Source organism: Lytechinus variegatus, chromosome 2, assembly GCF_018143015.1.
Source record: "Lytechinus variegatus isolate NC3 chromosome 2, Lvar_3.0, whole genome shotgun sequence".
Taxonomy (NCBI): domain Eukaryota; kingdom Metazoa; phylum Echinodermata; class Echinoidea; order Temnopleuroida; family Toxopneustidae; genus Lytechinus; species Lytechinus variegatus.
Genome location: NC_054741.1, coordinates 50501454 through 50529193, shown reverse-complemented (window position 1 = coordinate 50529193; position 27740 = coordinate 50501454). Strand labels below are relative to the sequence as shown.

The 27740-nt window shown below is 36.2% G+C and overlaps 1 protein-coding gene across 4 annotated transcripts in view; it reads left to right on the top strand.

Annotated features, from left to right (window-relative positions):
- Positions 1-27740, top strand: part of LOC121408289 (aquaporin-4-like) — a 45445-nt gene that overhangs the window by 6204 nt on the left and 11501 nt on the right. Inside the window, exons 1-2 of one of the 4 annotated variants that reach the window (XM_041599702.1) lie at positions 8654-8740; positions 13728-14296. In XM_041599702.1, the coding sequence (XP_041455636.1) occupies positions 8707-8740; positions 13728-14296 (603 nt within the window). In that variant the 5' untranslated portion in view covers positions 8654-8706. Of the gene's footprint in view, positions 1-8653; positions 8741-12797; positions 13120-13727; positions 14297-18063; positions 18679-27740 lie in introns of those variants that run through there. The other 3 variants (XM_041599704.1, XM_041599701.1, XM_041599703.1) reach the window with 3 other exon arrangements.

Here is a 27740-nt window from a genome sequence, read left to right as displayed (position 1 = left end):
GAAAGGGAAAATAAAGAGTTAGAGAAGAAAGACAGAGAGAAGAAACAAAGTAAAGAAAAGTAAAAGAAAAATAAATAAAGAATGAACGAAAAAAGAATGAGCGACGAAATAAAGAAAAAAAAGAAAGTAAAAAAGACACAAAAATTTCAGAAAGCAGAAATAAAATGAATTTAGAAAGAAAAATTAAGAATTATTAAAGGGAAGGAAGCAAAAGGGGGAAAATAAAATGAATGATTAAAAAAGGGAAAAGCATATATAAAAACGAAAGAATTGAAGAAAAAAATAAGGAAGAAAAATAAAAAGATTACAAAAAGTGAAGGAAGAAAGAAACAAAAAGGAAAAGCATATATAAAAACGAAAGAATGGACGAAAAAATAAGGAAGAAAAATAGAAAGATGACAAAAAAAGTGAAGGAAGAAAGAAAGAAAAGGAAGAGAAAAGGGGGAAAATAAGAAATAAAGACTCAGTAGCTATAAAGAAATAAGAAAGGGATAAAACGAAAAGGGAAAATAAAAATGGAAGAAAGATGAAGTATAAATGAAACAAAGCAAAAGAAAAAAATTAAAAGATTTAAACAGAACAAAAGAAAAGATATAAATGAAGAATGAAATAAAAGAAGAAAGACATGTAGATAGAAAGGAAGAAAGACAGACAAATAGAAAGGAAGAAAAAAGAAAAAGGGATAGAAAAAATAGACGGGCAAAATAAAGGGTGAATGAAAGAAATGGTGGGAGTAATACTTGTGGGTACTTATTACTACTAGTGGCCATCGATTTTGAGCAAGAAAAAAACGCAGACATCGTGAGATGTGATAACCCTCTAGCTATCTTAAATATTATCTTAAATACCGTGAAAGATAAGAAAGAAAAAAGATAAGAACGTTTTCAGAATACCACTTATCTTGATTTTGTTCTTATCTTTTTAGCGCACTTTTGTATTATATGCGCGAGTGGTAAATTTACGCGCTCAGCATTGGGGGTGGAGAGCAAGATAAGAACAAAGATAAGAACAAAAGATAAGAAAAAGATAAGAACGTTTTCAGAATACCAATTTAAGAAAGTGACGTAGATAAGAACAAAATTAAGATAAGAACGTTTTCAGAATACCGCCCCAGGTCTTCGTAGCCGGAGCGATGAACGTGTAAACATACGTTGTAGTCAATGGATTCAATGGTATATCCTTTTTCGTCTGAAAAGATCCTACGAACAACGCGAGCGAGATGTTAATAATTTGCTGTGCCTTTTTCAAAAACTTAGATTCTTTTGGAGGGGGGGGGGGGGTGGGAATAATTGCCCATATCCGGGGGCCCACCTATCAAGTCTTGCTTTGTGAGTTTTCTTTCTCATCTAGCAAATTGATGAAAATTGACGAACAAATCAAAAAACCTTTTTTAAAATAGATTCTCATTCTTTCAAGAAATCCAAAAAAATACAAAGTGTAACAGTGTGTGACTTATTTCCCACCCTCAATTATTTTCTTTTTGTGTCTTTGTCGTTCCCTAAAGAAATGCCAGGTCAAGAAATGACCTACATAATCATAAAAAACTGTCCTAATTGCGCGTCGAAATCATGCGTATCAAGGCGCACAGTATACGACGCACGCAGTCTAGTTAATTCGTCGTCATTTTACTTAATTGTTTAAAAAGTATTAATCAAATGAATTTAATTAAATTATTTGTGGCTGCTGTTCGCGTTCGGACAAAAACAAATCTAATTTGCCAGATCTGACGTATGCGCATTTCACCACGCGCACGCGCGCCATGCATTATTATTGTGCCATGTGACAATCCGAACATCTTCATTATTTTCATGAATCTAAATTTTCTGACAGCACGTGTCAGAGGCTACGAAATATCTTTGGTTAGGGCCATATTTATCTTGTTCTGAAGTGACCACATCACCCTCAAAACTATGGACTGATACTGGTAATAAACCAAATTGGAGTTTCAACTTTCTTCGACACCATCCATCATAATGTCATCTGGTACCGGTATGTTTGTGTTGTTTTATAGCAATATCACATGGATAAAAATATGATGGTGACACTGTGATGACACGGTATTGGTAATGATGTGTGTGTGTGTGTGTGTGTGTGTGTGTGGGGGGGTGGGGGTTCTTACGGCTAAGTATATTTTGGCTTCTACTATATGCATTTATGGTATCATTTTCATATTAAAAGGCCATGGACTCTAAGTAGGCCTAGATAACTTTTAAAAAGCCTTGAAAATCAGACACTAAAATAACAAAAATGTATGACAATAATTGGGTTAAAATGAAAAGTGGAAATAGAAAAACAAAGTTCAAATAAATTGTGAATAGCCTGGCTACATTTTTATTCGTGCATCTTCCATGTCTAGGCCTATGCCTGCGTCTCCACAATGCACAGTGGTAAAGTCTACCTTCAAAGAATGTCATTATTTTTTTAAGTCAGCATCAATACCGGTACTGTTTTATTTCTTTGATTGTTTCTTTCATTGATGAGCAGTTGCGTAGTGGACCAAAAATAAAAGGGGCACAACATAGCATAGCGGGCTACATTTCTGAAAAAAAGTTTCGAGCGAGCGAAAATACTGGCATTTCCGACATGAAAATCTGATTTTGATCTCATAATCAAAGACTGGTATCACCACTAGCGTACCTACAGGGGGGGGGGCAGCCTACCCCACTGGCTGCCCCCCTGACGAGCCACAACCCATGCAAAGGACGTATCCCTGCCCCCCTGACGAGCTTGAAGACCTTTATTGCCCCCTCCCATGACGAGCTTGAAGACCTTTTTTGTGCTTGTCAATTTTTTCTGGTACGAAATCCTTTATTTTTGATTGAAGACCTTTTATTTTTGGCTTGTCAATTTTTTAGCGGAAGTTTTTGCCCCCCTGTTGCACCCACAAATGTAATAACGCCCACAAATGTAATAACGCCCACAAATGTAATAACACTTTACCCACAAATGTAATAACGCCCACAAATGTAATAACACTTTACCCACAAATGTAATAATTTTTGATCGCCCACAAATGTAATAATGACTTTACCCACAAATGTAATAAATTTGAAGGGATTTTTGGCGAATCCGTTCTAAACTAAAATCCTATAGTAATCATATAGCACAAAAGTGCAAAGTCTTTTTTTCAGACCGGGTTAATAAAACATCAAAGTACAAGTCCAAAGTCTTTCTTCCAGACCCGGTTGTTTCAAAAATTATAATATAAATCCAAAGTCTTTTTTCCAGACCCGGTTGTTTAAAAATTGTGATATAAATCCAAAGTCTTTTTTCCAGACCCGGTTGTTTCAAAAATTATAATATAAATCCCAAGTCTTTTTTCCAGACCCGGTTGTTTAAAAAAAATATAATAAAAGTCCAAAGTCTTTTTTTCCAGACCCGGTTGTTTAAAAAATTGTGATATAAATCCAAAGTCTTTTTTCCAGACCCGGTTGTTTCAAAAATTATAATATAAACCCAAAGTCTTTTTTCCAGACCCGGTTGTTTCAAGAATTTTAATAAGTGCAAAGTCTCTTTCCTGACCCAGTTATTTCAAAATTTATAATATAAGTCCAAACTAAGATACGATAATGATATTCCTGTGGAAAAAATGGGAATCGAGCTTAGTCTTTTCTCCAGACCCAGATAATTAAAACTGGTGGAATAAATGTCTTTGTTGTTGTTTCAACTTATACGGTGTATATTGTGAATATATGCACTAAGAGTAAATTGAGAATCAAGCGTAGTCTTTTCTCCAGACCCGGTTACCTGTTATTTAAACATTATGAATAACAGTTTAAAACAGTATAAAGACCCCATAATCTTATTAATGCTGGATATATAGCGTAGTCTTTCAGCCCGACCATTTTTTCTTAAAAAACGCTAATAGTAAGAATTAAAAAAAAATCAAAGTTTAAGACCAAACAAACCTTCAACCTAAGAACCTGTTTTAAAAGAGGTTTAGAGTGTTGTCTTTATTCCAGACCTAAAACAGTTACGAAAAAAAATCTTCTAACATAAGACCTTATATTCTTATTCTCGTGGAATAACACGAGGTTTAAAACGTACTCTTTCCTCCAGACCCGGCTATTAAAAAAAAGTAACTGAAAAACTTCGAATCTAAGACCAAATTTCCAAAGTTTCACCCAGTAAAAATATGTCTTTTTTAAAAATAATACTACTACCCCTACAAAACATTGTAATAACGCGTGGGTAAAGCAGACATCCTTTCTCCAGACTTGGTTTCTATTTGAAAAATAAAATAGTTTTTACAAATATTCTAAAACGAATATCCAATAATCTAATTACTGTGGAACAACATGAAGACTGATTATCGAAGATCGACTTTCCTCCAGACATAATTAATTCAGGAATAAAAAATCAATAAAACTCAACCCCCAACAACGAATCTAAGAACCAACAATCCTCCAAATTAAGACCATGCATGTAGAAAAGCACACGTTTAGAGCGTTGTCTTTATTCCAGACCCGGTGATTTAAAAATGATTTAAGCAATCCTAAAAACAAAAGACTCAAATTCTTATTGTTGTGGAATAATACGAGTATTATGCTTAGTCTTTCGTCTGGACCCGGTTATTTAAAAGATAAAGAAATATTGAAAAAAAATTGACAGCTGAGACTAATCTTCAAAATTAAACCCACTTAAAATGCTTGGGCTTAGAGTGTCGTCTTTACCCCTCACCGACGTATATTATAACTTTTGAAACGACCGGGTCTGAAAAAAAGACTTTGGACTTGCATTATAATTTTTGAATTAACCGGGTCTGGAAAAAAGACATTGGACGTATATTATAATTTTGAAACAACCGGATCCGGTAAAAAGACTTTGGACGTATATTATAATTTTGAAAAACCGGGTCTGGAAAAAGACTTGGACTTGTACTGTAATATTTCATTAACCGGGTCTGGAAAAAAGACTTTGAACTTTTGTGCTTTATGAACGCATTACTATAGGATATTAGTTTAGAACGAATTCGCCAAAAATAACTTCAAATTTATTACATTTGTAGGTAAAGTCATTATTACATTTGTGGGTAAAGTGCATTATTACATTTGTGGGTAAAGTGTTATTACATTTGTGGGCGTTATTACATTTGTGGGTAAAGTGTTATTACATTTGTGGGCGATCAAAAATTATTACATTTGTGGGTAAAGTGTTATTACATTTGTGGGCGTTATTACATTTGTGGGCGATTATTACATTTGTGGGTGTAACACCCCCCCCCTCTGGAAAATCCTAGGTACGCCACTGGGTATCACATATTTCACCCTTCAAGTCAGTCCTTTTAATTTTCTGTCTCTTTCCATTCCTCCTCCTTTTTTTCTAGTTCGTTTTTTTTTTTCAGCGAGGTGGGGAGCAGCTAGTGCCCCAAATCACCAGGCTAGTATAACATAATCCTTGCTAGCCATTCAAATATATCCTAAATCTGCTTTGATGTTCGTACAATAGTATACACCGGGGGCTGGAGGGGAATGGGGAGGGGGCTTTAATAGTCCCCGAACTCTTTTCCAATTAAACCGTGTACAAAAACGTGAAAATGACCATCTGATTGTGATTGTTTTGAATGATCAGCCCCCATTTTTCAAACCTACCGTCGGCCCCTAAATATCTACATTTACCATCAAATAAGTAGAATGTTCATTAAAGGGATGCAGGAATTTATATAATTATAGGGATGATGGAAAAATGTATAAACATCTATCAATGTTCCCAAAGTAATTTGTCGAGATTTGTTTCTAAAGTCTTTCTCCGGATATTTTCATTTAAAATGATAATTTATGGGGGGAAGTTCTTCTCCGATAGGACTAGGTTAGGACGTTTTACTTCCTGGAAACTGCTCATCTTTGAAACTCCACATTACCATGGATGTGCCCTTTGACCTTTGATTTCCTTGATCCGTTGAAAAGGGGGCGTTGACTAGACAGACTGATGTATATATACTAGTCTATGTAGTCAAAGAACAAATATTGCACTATAGACAACAACTACATGCGCTTTTATCGTGTCAATATTTATCAATGTCCTGTTTAAAATTGTGACCACTGGGTGAAAAGGCCTTTGTTGTTTTAGTTGATACATCAGATGAGACTGAAGTGAAATTCTAGGGATTGAATATATAGTTTGGTGACAGAATAATAAAGATGTCGTGTCCATTCTTCAATGGTAAGTATAAATATATACATGTATGTTATGAGAGTGGCATATTGTGCGTAAATATTAAAGTAAATAAATGAAAAAAAAACTGATCCTCTACGGGGTAATAATGTTTTGGGATGTGGTGAATTCGAATGACGTATTGATTAATATGCCTTTCATGAGTGTATACAATTATATTTCAACATAAAACGATTTAGAGACGAAATCCATATCCACAATGAACATAAATGTATTCTCTGGTTGGTGAGACTCGGCTTCTTTTCAAATAGCAGGTGAGCCGAAAAGGGGGGGGGGGGGAGGGGGGCTCCCCATACAAGAAAATCACAATAAAAATTATAATTTTCACGTTCTTGGGCCATATGCTTGGACACGGTTTTGGGAAAAAATGTATGCTTGTGTCAACTAGCGTACCTATGGGGGGCAGGGGGCAGACTGCTCCCCCTGACGAGTCACAACCCATGCAAAGGCTGTATCACTGCCCCCCCCCCCTCTGACGAGTCACAACTAATCCTTGACGAGCCACCAGTGTAACCCCCTCCTTTGAAATTGAAGACCTTTTTTTTTAATTTGCTTGTCAACTTTTTTTTTTTCTGGTGCGAAGTCCTTTATTTGTGGTTGAAGACTTTTTTTGCTTGTCAAATTTTTTGGCGGACGATTCCCCTCTGTAGAAAATCCTAGGTACGCTACTGCTTGTGTCATAACATCGTGTTAACGCGTCGGGTCGGACAATCGCAAATACCCGGCCATTTAAGAAAAAATACGTCTAAATTCCCGAATCGGTGGGTCCAGTTTACCCGACCATTCAAGATTTTTGCTATATATTTTTTTTCACAAAACATAGGGTAAGCTGGTCTCGATCTTTCGGGAATTCAGGGTGCCCTTTGGTACCCATGGTCCGGTATAATTTTAGTCGCGATTGCCCGACTCGATGACACAAGCCAAAAAAGTGTTTGTGGGGGGGGCGCCCCTGGGTAATCCCCTCTCTCATTCAAAGCCACTGCTCTGATGTATCGTTAGCAGTGATAAATATCCATTATACTTTTCAATGTTCACCTGGTCGCTTCGTTAATAAGTTCATGATTGTCTCCGTCAAACGGTCGTTTCATCAATAGTTCATACTCTTTTAAATACTCTTTTAAAACGCGCGAATCGGTACTACCAAAATAGTCTGCCTGTTAATTTTGGCAGTCCCCAATTGCATGATAAATTTAGTTTAATTCCCGAAATTGCCTCACAAAACATACCTTCTATCCCGTCGTATAGTTACCGTATTGTTGACAGGTGAAATAAAAGATAGGTGGTGTATCTAGTTGAATAAAATAACAAGTTTCACCCAACAATACTAAAATAGATAAAGAAAATCAAAAGGCAAGCAAATTGCTGATAATTTAAAATCGGATGTGAAATAAGGAAGTTTTGCTTGTTTTCACAGAACAATTAAAGTACGCAACAAGAATTCTAAGCAATGAGTCGATGGTGTAACTTTGAATCACAGTAGGTTGCAACAATTGCAATTCCATATATTCAATGAGGAACCAAAACTTGTTTACCACTATAATAAGTAAAAGAAAAAAAGAAGATATTTCACATTTCAAGTGATAAAATACAAAAGAAATAGTGAGTGGCTGACGTCATAAGTCCCCTTGTTTGTTCATCGACAAAGGATGTTCATTGTAAGGAGAGACTTTAAAATGTCATCTATTCCACATCCGACTTTAAAGAATTGTTCAGCTTTGTGTTTGTTTGATCTGTCTCTTTTCATCAAAATTAACTTTTTTTGTTGGAGTGCATGGACTTGCCCTTTGAAGCTAGAATCGCGACGAAAACTGTCCATCAATAATAGGTCCAAGATATTTTAAAAACAAAGGTTGTAATCCGAAAGCTTGCAAGAGATGGTTGTCAAGTACAACGATTGCAAATATTTTTATTTGAACATTTTATTTGAACTTTTTATTTGTTTTTTAAAACCCTTAAAGCTTGCCAGAGGCTTTTTACACATCAGCAATTAATGTATTCAACTTGATTCAAAGTATTGTAGTCTATATTCACCACTAACAGGTGAAATAAATACATTGTATTAAGTTACCAGGTGGCCGTTTCATAAAGCTGTTCGTAAGTTAAGAGCGACTTTAAGAACGACTGGTGATCCCTTCTTGTGGTGAATGGTATACACCAAAATGTTCATTGGCGATGGTTCAACTCGTAGGAAAGGTTCACCAGTCGTTCTTAAAGTCGCTCTTAACTTACGAACAGCTTTATGAAACGGCCCCTGGAAACTGGGAAGAAACGAAATAAAGTTGAATCACTTATATAACCATACCTATTTGAGCAAAAACAAAAAGTGTTCTTGACAACATGAACGCTTGTCAGACATAGCAACATGAAGACTGGAATTCGATTTCATTGACATTGTTTTCGAAAGAAAGGGTTAGATACTTTGAAATGATCATTCTTTGAATGAGGGGGGCTTCCGGGGTAAACAGGCATTATTTTTTTGACATGATGAGGAAATCAAGTTGTGATATGTGTGTAACGTTTTGATTCCCGGCCATGGAACATCGGTGTGCAGTTCTGGTTTATGACAGTAAGTTGTTGTCAGTCTATTATGATTTTGCGCAAAAAAAAATGAAAAGCTGCGATCTTGTAGAATCTAATGCCCGAACTTCTGCCTATGTACATATACAAATATTGCTCTTTTTTATCAAGAATTTCCTCACCTTTTTCCTACAAGCTGAGGGTCATTTTGGTTACTCAATTTTTACATATCTGCCAGGATACCTGGGGTGCTGCCTATATGCACTCATTCAATGAACAAGGTTATAATATAACCTTGTTCCCACTTATATCTCCATGTGTGGCAAAATAAGGGTGGCAATGTTTGGCTTATTTTCTCTTTTTCTTTATTGCAAATGCTTGTTTTTTTTTACTCTGGCAGTTTCTGTTACACCTATTATTCATACAACTTGGCTCTTATTTAAATTTTATTCATTAAATCATTTTAATCTTAATTTAAAATAGAGATAAAAAATGAAAATTTTCTTGTCATATTACTTTCCACCAATAGAGGGCGTACACAAAAATATGCCCAAAATTCAAGTTTTTGAGCGCTCTGGTGAATACAAAAATTATTTTCAAGTTACCAATGAAAAATAAATTGCAACTGTATGGAAATTAGTAATTTTGGTTATAAAAGTGATATTTTAATGATTTTTAAAGTGTGTGCTTTGTACAACATTGGCATACCATAGTCCTAACTGTAGATTCCCCACAGGCAGGGTGGAAGCAGTGAACAAGTGCCTATATGGAGAATAATAACAACACGCATTCCCAAGGCCATGAACCCTAATCTTGAATAAGACTTTATCAAACTTGTTATAGGCAATCATCCAACTCACGGTATTGAACAAGTTTTTGATATAACCTTGTTCTCTGTTGTATCTCCATGTGTGGCAAAATAGGATGGAATGTTTTGCTTATTTTCTCTTTTTCTTTGGGACAAATGCTTGATTTTTTTACACTGACAGTTTCCATTACACCTATTCATCATACAACTTGGCTCTTAAGTAATTTTGATTAATTAGATGATTTTTTTCTTAAAGGTCAAGCCCACCCCAGAAAATTATTGATTTGAATCGATAGAGAAAAATCAAACAAAGATAACACTGCAAATTTCATCGAAATCGGATGTAAAATAAGAAAGTTATGACATTTATAAGTTTCGCTTATTTTTCACAAAACAGTTAAATGCACAACTCAGTGATATGCAAATGAGAGAGTCGATGATGTCCATCACTCACTACTTCTTTTGTTTTTTATTGTTTGAATAATGCAATATTTCAATTTTTACAGATTTGATAAGGAGGACCAACTTATCTTAGCCATAAACTGTTAAAATAATGGTAATTCCACATGTTCAAGGAGAAATGAAACTTTGTTTCACTTGACAAGGGGGAGCAAATTAGAATATTTCATATTTCATATAATAAAATACAAAAGAAATAGTGAGTGGGTGACGTCATCAGTCTGCAATTTGCATACCGACGAGGATGTGCATATAACTGTTTCGTGAATTTAAGCGAAACTTTAAAATGTCATAACTTTCTTATTTTACATCCGATTTTGATGAAATTTTCAGTGTTTTGCTTGTTGGATTTTTCTCCTTTTTTCCAAATCAACTATTTGTTGGGGTGGACTTGTCCTTTAATTAAAATTATAGATTGAAAAATGAAAATTTTCTTGCCATATTACTTTCCACCAGCGTACGCAAAAATATGCCCAAAATTCAAGTTTTTGAGCGCTCTGGTGAATACAAAAATTATTCCCAAGTTACTAATGAAAAAAATAAATTGCAACTGTAAGGAAATTGGTAATTTTGGTCCCAAAAGTGATATTTTAATGAATTTTTTAATTGAGTGCTCTGTACAGCAATGGCATACCATAGTCCTACCTGTGGATTCCTCAAGGCAGGATGGTTGCAGTGAGCTAGTGATCCAACTCATCAATGTTTTTATGTGATGAAGTCAATGGGAATTCTCCAATGATATGTAGATAAATTATACTCGTAGAAAAAAATGGTTGGTTTACAACCTACAAAAGAGAGTTGCATGTAAAACGAATGGAGGATTTTCTTTACCAACAGTTGGTAACTAGGTTCATGTTAGCGGCTTGTTACGACCGTCTGCGTTCGCGGAGCGGGAATAGAGCGGGGATGACCGCACCCTTTCGAGAAAATCGGGGAAGCTTTTCTCGAAAGGGTGTGCATGGGTTGAGAGAGGGGACCTGGCGGAGGGGGGGGGGTCAAATTACGGGACGACCAGGGGAGATTTTTACGAAAGGCTGTGTTTAATAGTTTTCTGAACCAGTCGTTTCTATAAAAAGTATTCATCTAATAATAACGTACAACAAAATCAATAGATTATTGGCAGTGGATCGGGGGCTTGAAGCGCTTGCCCCCCCCCCAAAAAAAAAATCAAGACACGAGAGAAAAAAAAGGGTGAAATATGATACTTTTATGTCAAATCAAATACAAAATTGTATTTTTGTATTGAAAATGTTGAAATTTTTGCTTGCTTGCTCCAAACTTTTGTTAGATTTTGCCCGACGTGACATAATTATATCTGGCCCTTAAAAAAATGGATCATTACGCCTCTGATTATAAAGAGAAAAAAATGAGAGCTGACAGATTTTCGTGATTTTGAATAAAATTGCACAATTAATGAAGTAATTCTAGAATCTCTCCCAACACAAAGCCACATAGAACAATTTGATTATTAGGATATTAAATCATTATGAATAAATATGCATTTGTGTAAGTATGATGAAATAAACCAGATATCGGGCAAAATTTATAAAAAGTTGCGAGCGGGCAAGAATTTTGATTACAAAAAAGTCAATTATGACATAATATTCAGAAAATAATATCATATTTCAACCTTCGCTCTTTCTTTTTCTCTAATTTTTTTTTGAGGGGGCAAGCACCCCAAAGCACCTCCATCTGTATGCCACTGAAGCAAATTACTTTAAAACTGGCTTTCCATGGCAAGCAGATAGTATAGTAGTATAATAATTTGCATGTTCGGCAACCATGGCAACCAGGTCGCCGCGTATGCACCGCCGAGACTATTGAAAATGTATCATGTTAAGCCTAAAATGAAATTGCACAAAAAATCGTGTTTTCCCCTTCTTTTCTTCTTAACACGCACACACACACATACGCACACAAATATAACTACTGGTACAAGCAGTGGCGTACCTATAGGATTTTCTAGGGGGGGGGGCAATTCGTCCGCCAAAAAAATTGACAAGCAAAAAAAAAAGAGAAAGAAGGTCTTCAAGTTTGTCAGGGTTCATTTGTGACTCGTCGGGTGGGGGGGGGCGGGGTTGTCCCTTGCATGAGTTGTGACGAATGGGGGGGGGGGGGGGCGACATCCGCTACATCCTTGCTCCGCGAACGCAGACGATCGTAACAAACATTTATGAGAACGTTGCTTGCATACTTTCAGAGGTATGTTTGATGTATCATTTAAATCGTTTGCATTGATAACTTAAAATTTTAAATATTTCAAGTGTTTTACCCCACCCCCAAAAAGCACAACAACAACAGACCAATCAAATTGAATACGATCCGAATTGATCGGGATGTACATCGGAAAGTTCATCGAATCTTGACGAGATGTGTTATTTATTATAAAGATTTTTGTAAAAAGAAATGTAGCCTATATAGATTCTAAAAAAATATATAAAATATATTATATATTTTTTTGAAACAGAAACATTGTACCACCCCCCTCTCTTAGTTTTGACGATCCTTGTGGAATAGAATTGTTTGTTGTTAGATATCCCTAGGCTACACAATCCCATTTTTATGACTTATCAGTTTAGTCTCGGTAAGGACACCCTCTATTGTCATCACTGAATGAGTTGGTCAAGTCCATTGTCTGCCAACTTGTTAAGATCATATCATATGGAGGATTAATTCGTTAAGATCCACACTGATCCGACTAAATGAATGAGCTAATCAGGTTCATTGTCTACCAAAGTTGGTATCAAGTTCTATGTGCTGATTTATTAATCCAGGATTGGGGGCTATTATACAGGTCTTCAAAATTTGTGAAGAAATGGCTTGATGAGTTAGTCTCATTCATTGTCTGAAAATTTGTTAAGACTCGACAACTACCAGAAATTCTAAATATAACCAATAAAGGAGAACTTCGCGGAAGAGTAATATCAAACAATTAACTGATTATGAATGGTGTCAAATACCTTCAATAGCCACGGTGTTCCAATAAGTAAGCGGTGTTGTGTCAAGTGGATTATTTTATAGAAAGGAGGTGGTGCTGAAAGAGTTCAGTTCTTACAGTGATGTTGTGAGGGAAAGACGTTCCGGGGCAAAAAAAATAAGTTAGACATCAGACAAGTATTATAGTTAACTGTGTATGGCGTTAAGTGCGTGAATCATAGTTGGTAAGTTTAATGTGCTTTTTGAAATCACTGTTTATCCATGTTTTTTCCACTCCAAGTACACGGCTGGAAATTACAGTTCAGAGATGAATAATTTGTTTGCTCACAATTATGCATGATGGCATCATACTTGGTTTATATGTGATAAGCGTATTCAGCTCAACAACTCTGAATAAAAAAAAACGTAGAAGCATAATCGATGAGGCCAGCAAAAAATTATAGCAGCACCCTACATACAGATATCCATGATAATTTTTAAAAAATCACGTCATCGGACTGTTTGCGCGGCCGAGATCCACTGATCTGTATACCACCGATACTAGTTTTAGGACTTTTTGCATTTGGTTTGACATGTTTGTTTCCGCTCGCTTCGCTTGCATATTATTTGTTTTATCATGTTTATTGTAAATACCTCTTTGAATAATAAAACATTGTATTTTTTTTTGGGGGGGGGGGGGGGGATTCAACAGTTTTTTTTTTGAAAGACCAAGAAAGAAATACTTAAGTTTCGAAATCTCTTTATGTAATCAATCACAATTCAAACGAAGCTCGTAAGGATGTGATCAGACATTATGAGTCATCTTGTTTTTTTGTTTTTTTTTTATCTCTAGATATTCAAAGAAAGCCCGCTCCACGTCATACCGTCGTGATGGCTAACGAAGTAAAGTCCATCGGCTTCTGGCGGGCCGTTGCTGCCGAGTTCGTCGGTATGTTCTTCTTCATCTTCATCTCCTTGGCCTCCATATCAGGCTGGAACGCCCCTTACATCCCCAGCATGGTCCAGATCTCCCTTGCCTTTGGTCTTGGACTGGCTACGTCGATCCACGTCACCGCCCACATCAGCGGTGGACACCTCAATCCTGCAGTGTCCTTTGCGTTCTTGATGCTTCATCGGATCACCCCACTGAGGTTCCTCTTCTACTCCTTAGCTCAGATGATTGGTGCAATCGCTGCTGCTGGTATGGTCAGGGCCATCACACCTGCCGATATCAACAATGCCCTCGGAGCTACTACACCCGGGACTGATGTCACGGAATGGCAAGCCCTCCTCATGGAACTCGTCATCACCTATCAGTTGGTTCTTGTGATCTTTGCGACCATTGATAAGCGTCGTCCTAGTTCTGGAGGATCGGGTCCACTCGCCATCGGAATCGCTGTTCTGGTTGCTCATCTGTGTGCTGTAAGTATATCATTTACGATGTTCTATCCTGTTTATTGGAAGTATGTTATAGCCATTCAAAGGAGCTACCCCCGGGAGCTACCTAGGGCGGATCTAGGATTTCAGAATCGGGGAAGGGCAAAGGTACTTTTATTTAAAAAGGCTTACCCGTATAATAAGTTGGCAATTTCCCCCAAAAATAATTTGGGCAGAAAAAATAGTCTTCACCAAAAAAATAATGCACATTGTCACCTTCGCGCCGAAATTGGGGGGGGGGGGGGGGGGGGGGCACAGGAGATGCTGGCAATACGTGTCAAAAGAGGGGGTTGCTCTTTATGCCCTGGATTCGCATCTGGTGTGTTTTCGCAGCAACATACAGAATATTCGTGCTATAAAACAGGGAAAAAATGTATTGTCACGTGTTCGTCATGACAAAAACACAAACAAAGAAGTCTTTCTCGAAAGATCAAAATAACAGTTCAGTCCTTGATTCTGGACAAACGACGTAATTATTTCAAATTTTTCGTGAGCTCTGAAACTTGGGACGAAACTACTGTTCGGATCATCAATTTTCAACAAATACCTCCAAGTTGTTTTTATTTTTTTCCATTTTGGCGGGCATTTTCAAATCATTTACTTTGTTTTTCAATCACCCGCTGAGCGAAAACTCTTTATTTTTTTCATGAGAAGGTGCAGTTGAGGCCAGAAGTTTACATACACCCAGGAAATAGAAGAAAAGTTGACACTTGCCAAACATCACAAAATTGACTGAATCATATGAAATATTTGTGCTATCATGACAAATTTGATATCAAACATAATGTTATGCTCCTTCATCACATTGCTTTGTCATCAGAAGCTGAAAAATATTTAGGTGTCATTTTTCCTCCAAAATATTTCAGATTACACTTTTTTGTTCAGTGGTGACATATCATGATAGAAAATGGAATATAAATCATAGATTTGACATTTATATATTTCTATGAAACTATGAAACGATGTTTAAAATATAATAAACAATATAATACATTTGGCACGTTATTCCTTTTTTTTCTTCAAAGAAAATTCCACCTGAAATATATTTAAATCCCAACGGCACCCCAATCATGTGAAAGAGCTTAATACGCTCTTTAATTTGATACCAATCGTCATGGTAGTTTGTATATTTCTGAAGATATAGTGAATTTTACGATGTTTATAGCAAGTGGACAAATTTCACTGAATTGCATGGGTACATGTAAACTTTGTGCCTCAACTGTTTACACAGAGAAACATGATACTAAGAAAATGAGTGATGTTGAATGAACTTTGCAATGTTAGAAGTGATGCTTGGTTGATGATGGTGGTTACCATGGAGTCGAACTGCGCTCTGCCAAAATCATCCTGCTGAAAACGTGATGACAATCAAATTAATCTAAATTTTTATATTTCAAGTTGCAATTGGAATAATGGAAACTACGTGGATATGATGATCATGCAAATTACAATCTCTAGTATTTTGATGGCGATAAAATTATTGTTGGAAGCAACATTATAGCGTAGATATTTCATCATTCTAATTTTTTCTTTATACGAGTTACTTAATTTCCGTATTTTTGACCATGAGCAGTATCGTAATTTAATAAATCTTCTAATTAATGTAAAGCGCTGAGAGATCTTGATATTAAGTGCTCTATAACTGTTATTTTATTATCATTGTTATTATATTGAGCGTGTGTACTCGAAAATATCTCAAAATTGAGGGGGACATTATTTTTGTCTCAGTGTCGCTTGATGATAATAATGATGATGATAAACTGTTCTCCCAGCGGCCCCTGCATTTCGATTTAAAAAAATGACAGATTTACTGCGTTTGATGAACTGATCGAGTAATAAAAAAGTTTTATATTTGGCTATCTTTTCCTATGGTGATCATGGAACCGTCTGTACATGTACATCAACTCAGCATGTGGAATAAATGAATCCCTACAGTAATATGTCACATAGGGTATTACGTAGTCGTTTATATGGGTTGAAAAATATAGTAATATGACTTTAAAGGCTTCAGATGACATTTTCCCATCTCGTTTGAATACATGTATATTCATCAAACATAATCTCCCGCATAGTCTGTAACATACTGATCATGAGAACTTGTTATTCTTAAAACTTAAAATCAAGCAAACATTGTCATTTAGTTTGAATAATCTTCCCGCCAATCCAAAACTCTGATATGACAGTTTACCACTCAAACGCTAATTACATCAGTCCCTGATGTCTATGATGTATATTCAATATACATTAAAAAAATATTTCGTTTTCTTTCGCTGTATGAATTCCAGCCATCTTCCTTTAACATGTTTAATAAAAAATTGTACGTGCATTCTGTTGTTTTTTAGTCCAATAAATTTATCATGTCGTATCGTCAAAGCTTACATCTTATTGATAGCTATTGTTTTCTTCAAAATTCTGATTTATAAAATGTATATGAACTCTATTCAATCTCAAATCACTAGGTGTCGTTTTTTAGTTGGCACTCTTTTTTTATTTCGCGGGAGACAAAATAAAATGATCAAAATTGAAATGCTCTCTCTCTCATAATGACGGAGGTAATCCAGCATCACAATCAGTCTTTCATTTTTATATCATTAAAACATTTATCCTCATCATTACCATGGAAACCATTATCCTTCTCATTAACATATGTCATTATTATCTCTAAATCTTTTATCTTTTTACTATCAGAACATTCATTTAATTTTCGCCGCGACGACGCGTAATATTAACTGAATGCACATACTATAATAGATGTACACCATTAACCCAAGGTTAAAATGTATGAAATATAATTTGCTTTCTCCCAGTGTTGTATAGTGCTTCAATTGAAATGGCTGAAGATACGTGGATCCTTCCTAATAATGAACTGGTAAATGATAAACTATTCATATTGATTGATTAACTCCATACGCTTCTCTCGCAGAAGAAGAGGTTCTCTCAGATGATTTTAATGTTGTATTGTAGTGTTGATGGTAGCTATCGAATTGGCAAGAGAGATTAATGGACCAACTCTTCCCTCAACTCTTAGTTATGATCCCACGCCATAATCACGTTATTGTGAGATGGAGTTTTCCCAATATTATATGTCATAACCGGACCGAACGCCATGTTACTATAGATATGGGAACAAACACGAACGGTCAAACGTCAAAACTTTTTTTTTTCGCTGGAGTTTTGGGGACGGGCGAGCACTGTGCACAATTCTGTTTTCATGTCGGACTTTTCCCCCATGAGCGAGATTGATCAGATTGACAAGTTGTCACTTTATATATTATATAAATATTAAACCGAAAAGAATCCTAGTATTGACAATACGAATAAATTATACAAACTTTAATTTGGTCTCCTCACCCATTGTGATCTTTCGACATAACGTTTGCCGAAACTTTGGACGACCGGATGTGATTGGTGGAGAAGTATTTCACGTCACTTTCATGTCGTGCGTTGATTGGCTGGTTTCAGTGGGCATGGTCCATTCTCTCATTCACATCGTGTTTACGCACTGCATGTCGAATACCGCGTTTCGATATAGAGGCGGTGTTCATCTCAGATAGACCACATTCTCGTCATCGTTTCAGTTTGGATCAACAGCCCGTGTTTAAAAAATAATATCGTCTTATGAATCCTCTTCATATTTTATACGTATCTTTTCCCTGTGAGATCATCTTAGGTTCTGAATTCTATAACAAACATTGAAGGAATAGTTATAACGAAAATTCTGAGTTTCATTTGATGTTGATACGATTCCTCTGCTGCCTTGATCTTCAACATTTCTTGGTTGTGAGAGACAGTTTGAAGTTAAACCAGTAACTCTGATCACCATGGCAGATGAATCGATGGCCAGCGAGTTGAAGTCACTGAAGTTTTGGCAAGCAGTGATTGCCGAAATGGTGGGCATGTTTTTCTTCATCTTTATCGGTATCTCATCGACGACCAGCTGGGCTCCTCCCGTCATCCCAAGTCAGGTTCAGATCTCACTCGCTTTCGGCTTAGCCCTGGCGACCTTCGTCCACGCTACCGCTCACATCAGCGGTGGACATCTTAACCCGGCGGTCTCCGTTGCCTTCTGGCTCCTTCACAGGATCACCCCTCTAAGATGTCTCGCGTACTCCATTGCTCAGTGCCTTGGCGCCATGGCGGCAGCCGGTATGGTCCATGCCATCACACCTTCCGGTGTATCCAATAACGTAGGGCCGACGACACCGGGTTCTGGAGTTGAAGACTGGCAGGCATTCCTCATGGAAGTTTGCCTGACCTTTCAGTTAGTGCTAGTCATCTTCTCAACGGTTGATAGTAAACGAGCTAGCCCTGGAGGATCCGGTCCACTCGCCATTGGTATCGCTGTTCTCGTTGCTCATCTTGCAGCGGTCAGTATCATTCGTTTTAATATTCAATAATCAGTTTGTCTAATATACGACTGTTTGTTTGTCTAATATACGACTGCGATGATGATCACCGGCGTACACAGGGGGGTCTGGGGCACGTTAATCCTGCCCCCATAAGGTCCATGATCGAGAGGGGAAAAGAATGGAAAAAGACACAAAAAAAATGCTAATGAGAGAAAAAGAGTCGATTTTGAAATGATTTGCTGGATATTCTGTTAAAATAGATTTCATTTTCAAAAACGCATTTTTGCTCCCTCGCTTCGTTACCTCGCGGCTATTAAGAACCCTGAACAACATTCGTCTTGTACTCCAAATTCTTGTTTCAACCACGCCGCTGATGATGATGGTGGTGATAAGGATGGTGATGATAATGACGTTAGTGATTGTTTTCTTACTTTCGATTAGTATTCTATATTCTATATAAGGATGGCATCCTTTATAATATTGCTTTATTATTCAATGAGGCGATTTGTGGTGGTGGATTGGGATGGGGGAGGGGGTAGGCGGCAAAGCTTTCTCTATCATTTCATATTTTAACCATGTCTATCCTTGTTTAGGTGTTTTTTCCCTTGGAAACCATTCCGTGCGCTGAGCTGCTTTCTACCCATGGACGGAAATCCCAGGGGGACGTGTCCCCCTACTCAAAATAGTAGGGGGGGGGGGGGCACAATATCAAATGTCCCCCTACTATTTTTGGAGTTTTATGATGGTAAGAAATACATCATTCTAAATCGAAATAAAACATGTATTTTGGGACGAAATGACCTTACTTTGGCGATGATAACCTTTTTTATTTGCTTGTCAAATTTTCCCGCCCCTCGTCCCCATAGGTGGACCCAGGGGGCCGAGGGAAAGGGAAAGAAAGAAGGAAAAAAGGAGGGAAAAGAGAGGAGAAAAAGAAGAGAAGGACGACGAGTGCATAAAATAAGATGAGGGAAAGACTTGGAAAATAAAAAGAATCGTTCGTGCCACTATATAAAACTTTTGCTCGCGCTTCGCACTCGCATTGCCTGTTAGGTGATTTACATATGTTGTTCAATATGGAGTTCGAATATCAAGTTTGGAAGTCAATATACATAACATATTTCACCTCGGAAATCGAACTTTCATTATTTTGTGTAATTTACAATTTTTTTTTAAAAGTGCTCTGTAAAAATGTCAGTTTTATGGTCTGAATGTTAACATTTGCAGCTTGCGCTGCGCGCTCGCAAATTTTGATTTATCAGGTACCTATTATTTTCGTGTATTCCATAAAGTTTTCAAAATATCCCTTTTCATGTCTGATTGTCAAGACGCATCAGCTAGCGCGCTGCACGCTCGCATTTTGATTGGCGAGTTATATAAATGTTTCAATATTGATTATACAAAAAACTACTTGAAATCCCCTTTTCATGACAGTTTATCAAAAATTTTAGCTCGCGATTTGCGCTAGCATTAATGGTTAAAAATATATTAACTGATGCATCCTATTCATAATCGCAAAAGTTAAATGTCCCATTTTGATGCCATGATAACATCAGATTTCGCGCCCTCATTAGGCATTAATAAATATGATATTAATTTAATAATGAAATTGTCCCTTTTGTTTCATATCGCGCTTAGCCAGAGGAATAGAGAAATAGTCATCATTTTCATATTCTGACTCGTCGTAAGGATGTCCCGGTCCTATGTCAAAACTCAAAGTAATAATAATATCAGCTCTTTTTAAAGTGCGATCCATATCCACCTTACAATTTTTCTACAAAATGCTTGAAATATAAAGCTGAAATTGACTCTTTTTTCAGATCGAAATATCAAAGTTTCATGATTAAAGTTGCATTCAGAAAGCCTAGATTCTAGGTCTAAATATGAAACACGCTCGCGCATGTTTATTCAGATACTCAACTTGTTCTCTAATTTAAATCATTACCCAGTTTCAGATCACAATATCAAAATTTTCTGCTCGCGCTTTGTGCTCGCATTATTAATGTAGGAAGACCCCATATTACTCATCCTTTTGATGATTTACAAAACATGAACAGAGTGGCCCATTTTTAGGTCTAAATCTCGATTTTTTTTTCTGCTCGCGCTTCGCACTCGCATCAATCGTTAAATAATATATATTAATATTAAATAAATAAAACTGATTAGAATTTTCAATTCTTTCTTTAGAAAGTTTAAAAAATTTTCAGCTCGCGCTTCGCGCTCGCGTTTTTTGAATGTTTAAAATATGTAGCGCCTTCACGGCTAAGTGCAAGTAGTCCTTAACAGGTACCTTTTCAACATGTACCAGTTCAAAAAGTAAATAAAAATTTTCTGCTCGCGCTTTGCACTCGCATTATTAATACTCATACTTTTCAGGATTTACAAAACATGAATAGAGTGTCTCGTTCAGTGAATATTATAGGACTAAATCTCGAAATTTTCCGCTCGCGCTTCGCGCTCGCATTAACTGTTTACTTATATACCTAGTCTGCTTGAGTTACAAAAAGTGCTTAGAATTTCCATTCTTTAGGTGAAAATGTCAAAAAAAAAATCAGCTCGCGCTTTGCCATGTTTGCGCTCGCATTATTTGATTGTTAAATGCTATTTTAACAGGTATCTTTTCATCAGTTCATTTCTGCTCGCGCTTTGCGTTCATTGTAATTATTAGGTTGCACACACTTTTTTTTTCAGGATAGCAAACATTGCCCAGAATCAGTTCAAATTTTAGGAAAAAGACCTAAAATGTCCCAAGGATTATGATATTATATATTGATTTATAAGAATAAAGCTAAGAAGTGACTTTTGAGGGCTTCCCTTTCAAAGAAACAAACAAAAATCATCTTTGAGCTGCCGATCGGGGAAAATATGACTGAAACAACTTTCCGGCCCCTCCCCTATTGGCGAAGGCTCGATCCGCCCATGTGTCCCCCTTACCTTTTGGAAGAGATTTCCGCCCCTGTTTCTACCTATAATTAATGCTGCGTTAAATTTCAAGTAACAAAAGGAATGGGACATCTACATCAGTGTTATAATATTTTGATTAAGTTCATCTTGAGCACTAAAATAATCATAATTAGAGGTCAAAAACTTAAAATGAGAGTTGTGACTTTTATCGGAGATCAGTTTTTTACAAGTAGCTCCCAAATACTTCTTGTCTCAATCACGCTACTCTGATGATGGTGGTCGTGATAAGGGTGGTGATGATAATGATATTAGTGATTATTTTTCTTACCTTTGATTTGAATATATTCTATAATCCAAGGATGGCATTCTTTGTAACCGTTAAACTATTAAAACCATATAGACGGCGCCATCCAATGGTGATTCAATCAAACACCTTCAATAACCTATTGGAAATAAAGCAATAGGAAAGTTCTGTTCATTCCGTTCATCTATTAACATAACCCAGCATCTTGTTTGATCATGGTACACAAATAAACCAAGATAGTGTTCAATCATTTTGATACGTGCCACTGGTGCCGCTTAGGCCGGCAGAGACCGGCATTGAAAAACCGACACGGCCCCCGACCGGCCGACACTGCCACAAAAGGCCTATATGGACTGCCGGCCACCGGCATTTTCTACAATGATAAATAACCCAACGTATCAAACGATCTGTATAGAATTGATCATAAGACAGTTGTTATAGACCAATAATGCCTCTTGACTCCAGCCATTTAAAGGGATGGTCCGGCTGAAAATATTTATATCTTAATACATAGAGTAGAACTCACTGAGCAAAATGCCGAAAGTTTCATCAAAGTCGGGTGACATAATAAAGTTATTGAATTTTAAAGTTTAGTAATATTTTGTGAGAAAAAAAGTCGTCATGAATATTCATTAGGTGGGCTGATGATGTCACATCCCCACTTTCCGTTTTCTTATATGTCATTACATAAAATCATAATTATTTCATAATTGTGTGAATATTAATGTCTCCCTTATAATGAAATAAGTTGCAGCAATAAATATGTAATGCACTAGATCAGTTGTCCGACAATTTTTCTAGTTCTTGGAGGAAAAAATTTGAATAAACCTAATTTCATATAATAAAATACAAAAGAACAAGTGGAGATCTGACATCATGAGCCCACCTAATGAATATTCATGACGACTGTTTTCACAAAATATTGCTAAATTTTAGAATTCGATAACTTTGATATTTGTTATCCGATTTTGATGAAACTTTCGGCATTTTGCTCGGTAAATTCTGCTCTATTTGTTAAGCTATAAATACTTTCAGCCCGGGCCATCCCTTTAAAATTAGCCAGCACTAGAAAAGGGCTTGTGAAAACCCTGGAATGTGTAATACAGATCAAAGTGTAGTCATTCTTTCTCCCTCAAACAAAACGTGGCAACATTTGGATCATATGCTATTTGCTCGGTAAAGGAAATAATCTGTTGTCTCACGATGATCAACTTATTCCGTACTACAGTGCGTATCAAAAAAAACGGGACAGATTTGAAAAGTCTATAAAATTTTAGTTTCAAATTATTATGTCTATATTTTGGTGTTAATAGGTGCTCTAAGGTCTGGTCTTTCAAATGCTATTAATAAAATTTAGTTTCGTTCATGCTTGAGCGAACACGGGACGTTTTTGTTGGGGGTTCAAAAAAAGGCTTGCGCCAGAATTGCAGAATATGAGTAATATGATGATCGGACTTCTTGCTTATTAGCAGACTTCCTCTTAACCTTTTCATTATCTTTGCCATAATTTTCAAATCATGCGGTCAAAATTCATTTTCAGATCTATTTATTTGCTTGAATTATTCTGTTATTTCTTTTTAATATGCTCTCTGTTAGCTTTGAATATTCCTTCTTCAAGCTAAATTTTTTTTTTCAACCGAATTATGGGAGAGCATGGATTTTTTTATTCAAATCCTTTCATTATGTGCTACAAAGATTATGGTGCCTTTTGAACAAAGCCACACAGATGGGTGGGCGCTCGGGTTGCTCCCCCCCCCCCAATTAAAAAATCATGACCAAGAAAAAAAGTGGACAGGAAATAAAAGGAAAGATAGAAAGTAAAATATGATATTATTTTCTGAATATTATGTCAAAAACTATCACAAAATTTGATATTGTAATTAAAAAAAGTGGGAATATTTGCATGCTCACTTCGCTCGCTCACAACTTTTTAATACATTTTACCCGATCTGCCATATCTAGCTCCTTCAAAATTGACTCAATACACCATTGTCATTGAAAGACATGAATCCCTTCCTGTGTTTCCTGTCAAGCAATTAAACTTGGTCAAGGAATTAATGACCCATTGAAAAATAGATTCATGTCTTTTAAAGGTACATAACATTATTTGTTTCACATAATAAAACGATTTTAATAATCACAAGTTTTCCCAATTAATCATTCAAATCTTCTTGCTTGGGTTGACAAAAAATCTTCTTTTCTCAGTTACTTATGAAGGAAAATTAAAAGGTAAGAGAAGATTAAATGAAAAAACGAAATAATTCAATTAAATAAATAACTTTGTAAATGAAATTTGAGAGCATAATTCGAAAATTGTGGCACAGATAATGAAAAGGTCAAGAGGAAGTCTCCTGATTAGCAAGAAGTCTGATCATTGTATTACACATATTCTGCAATTCTGGCGCAAGCCTCTTTTTGAACCCCCAACAAAAACGTCCCTTGTTCGCTCAAGCATGAATAAAATTTATTTTTTAAAATTTGCATTTCAAAGATAAGACCTTAGAGCATCTATTAACAACAAAATATAGACATCATTATTTGAAACAAAAATTTTATAGACTTTTCAAATCTGTCCCGTTTTTTTTGATACGCACTGTATATGCTATTTGATGTTAAACAACACGTTTTAGCAACTCATATGTTTACGTCAAGTTGGATGTCAGACCAACCTTGTACGTTATTTTTTTTTCTCCCAATAACAAATGATATTACTTTATATTAATGTGTCCGATTATGCGTGGCGTTTTCATGAGATTGTTGGTAATTGTAGGGGAGGGGAGGCAACACTCTCATCGGCTGCTTTAAAAAACACTCAACATTCAACGATGACACCCCCAAATCGCCATCCATGCTCAAAACATAATGTACATATCGGTTGACATTGAATTGCCATAATGAATCACAAAAGAATTCATTCATGCGTCTACATGTAAATTTTTCAATTAGAGCATGCTTTTGAAACCGCACTCATCCAAAACAAATTTTTATAAATTTCCATCTCAGTAATGGTTATGATCGTGACATTTGTTTTAAATTCCGTCAGAAAATCATACGATGTGTGTTGTCTATCAGATCGACAATGCTCAACTCTCCCTCTCTTCTATCTTTCCTCTCTCTTTCTTTCCATTTCTTCCTCATTACTATTTCCCTCCTTTTACCCACCCCTCTTCCTCTCTCCTCCCATCCCCTTCCTCCCCCCCCCTCTTTCTCCGTCTTCTTTCCTCCCTCTTCCTCCCCCTCTTCCTTCCTTGGTACCTCCCCACTTCTCATGTACCTTCATTCCCGCCCTCTATCCAAAGGGCGATGAATCAACAAAAACTATCCACTTTAACAATCATCAGTTCGTTTTTATTAACCACTGTTTACAACATCACATTTTCTGGATGATCCGGGGCCCCTCCGTTCAAAGAAATTTAATCAAAATAAATGAAGTTCTCAAACAATCAGAAGCGAGAATATTAAATGTCTGCATTTGATTTTCTGAGTCAAGGTTAAACCAAAGAGATGATCTCTGTTCTTACCGGTTTCAAAATCATTTACAACACGTCCATGGTCATCTCTATACTGATCTTAATTCCAACCATTTTCTTAAAATTCAACAGAACAGCTTTCCGTCTTAATTTCTCTCCTTTTTGTAGAGTGGCCACAACTTTACCTCTTTACCACGAAGTTACAAAGTTTGGATCTCTTTTTTTCTTCTTCATGGTATTTTTTATGTACTTAAATCGTTGTTACAGTGTGCGAACGCATTCTTTCCGCTCATTGGCTAAGAGTTGAAAAAGTATGAGCCAATCAGAGGCAGAATAGCTAGTATATAGGCCAAGCATTCTATGTGAATGGACGAGAGAGTTAAAATTTCAGTATAAAAAAGAAACTCAGATATTCATTTCTTGTCGAATAATAATAGAATTATTGTTTTGTGCGATCATGGATACCTTTTCAATCGCTTCTTGTAACCACATGTAAATCGAAAATACTTTTACATGGTAGTTCTGACTGTAATATTATACCAGCATATATTCTTCACATCTTTATCCCTAATACTGTTATTCCATATTGTGGGTTGATTTTACCTAACAATAATTCATAGCACACCATCGCACATCGTGCTTATACCGGAGTTTGTATATGTTGTATGTCGCCAATGGCATTGAATATTCCTTCCCAATTTAAAGGTTCTATCACGTATACGTTTCAATGTCAAAGGCATTATGAATTGAAACCTCCGCCATCAATTAGCAGATTCTCTGGGATTTACACATAATCCTATTTACTGGTTGATAGACCGTACAACCCCCTTAACACGCTAAACAAGCTTTTATGGCGTGCTTGTACACATCACAGTGAGGTCATGCCTTCGTTCTGGAAACACCTCTACCGTTATTTGTCGGAAAACCAATAAAGATGGGCGAAGGTACCACTAGAGTAATCAGTTTACAGATTTAAGTGGATGACCCGCTTTTATCTGGCATTTCTCAAGTGGGTTTTGTACCGATGCTTTGCTTGTGATAACCCGCCACTTAAAGTTTCAAGAATAAGAAGATATACGTTACATGGGCTGAATGTGTTTGAATTAAGTTTTTATATTTTTTCATCAACGGCATCCTCCTCCTTCCAACCCCTTCCCTCCAAATCCTTGTTCTTGTTCTTCCTCGTCTTTTACCTCTTCATCGCTTTCATCTTTTAGTGTAGAAAGGAAAGAGAGGGAGAGAAAAAAGAGAAAACTTTATATATATGTATATACATAAAATATATACATATATATGTATCATATACTGTGTGAGTAAAAAAAATTGACACCTCACAAATCCCAATTTTAATATGTCATGAACGCATAATCATTATATTGAAAATTATCTTCTCTCAACTAATTTGATACTTTATTTATATGCCATGTCTTCACACTTGACAAATCAGTAGGTAGGCCTATTCTTTGCAGTGATGTAAATTTTGGCTTGTGTCAAAGTAAGGCGTGACTGCAACGAGTGAATCCAGATGCCGATTATGTCATATATCCTACATGAGTTCGTTAAACATACATTTTCAAATCACTTTTCAGTGAAAGTATTTTGAGAAATTATTGAAAAGGTGATTTGAAATGGATGTTAATACAACCGTTATTCGAATATCGTATTAATATTCATGGAGATAATTCAGATTAATGGTTTCTAAATATTATATTAGTCCTATATTCGGATCTTCCGAACTAGCAGTAAAATCCCTAGTGTCACCTTAAAGGTTTGCGTAGGTGTATGGCATATACCCATATGTATTTGGTAAAACTGTAAAATAAGATCTTTGTGCCGGAGCTCCCATGCAGTGCGTGATATTGAAAGACGTATGTCCTATTGCATCGTCATAATGCTGATAACAGAATATCGCATGTTATCGAAAATGAAAATCATTCCAAATATCCATTATGTTGCATTCAAATGAATATTGTTTACAAATATACCACAGTATATTTCTTTCACGATAGGCATAGTGCACTGGTGCAGTAACCTCAGCGGAGAGTGAATTATGTGATTTTCATACTTTATCGGGTCTAAATGACATAAATTATGAAGTGTTTAGCCCCCCCCCCCCCTGTTAATCGCACACGCTGATTTTTTTCACAGAGCCTATGTATCATGATCATTGTCTATAATTATATAAAGCCATAGAATTTTCCACAAAACAAACTATGAACAAACAAACGAACACATTGAGGTATGAGAATGAATTACTATTATATTGTTTTGGTTATCATGGTGTAAGGGAGTTACAGGCTTGGCATTAGCTTAGAAAAGAAAATCTACGCACGTTTACATACAGAGAGTGATTTTGTAAATTTCAAATCGTGCATTAGGAGTAAATGTTTGGAGCAAATGTT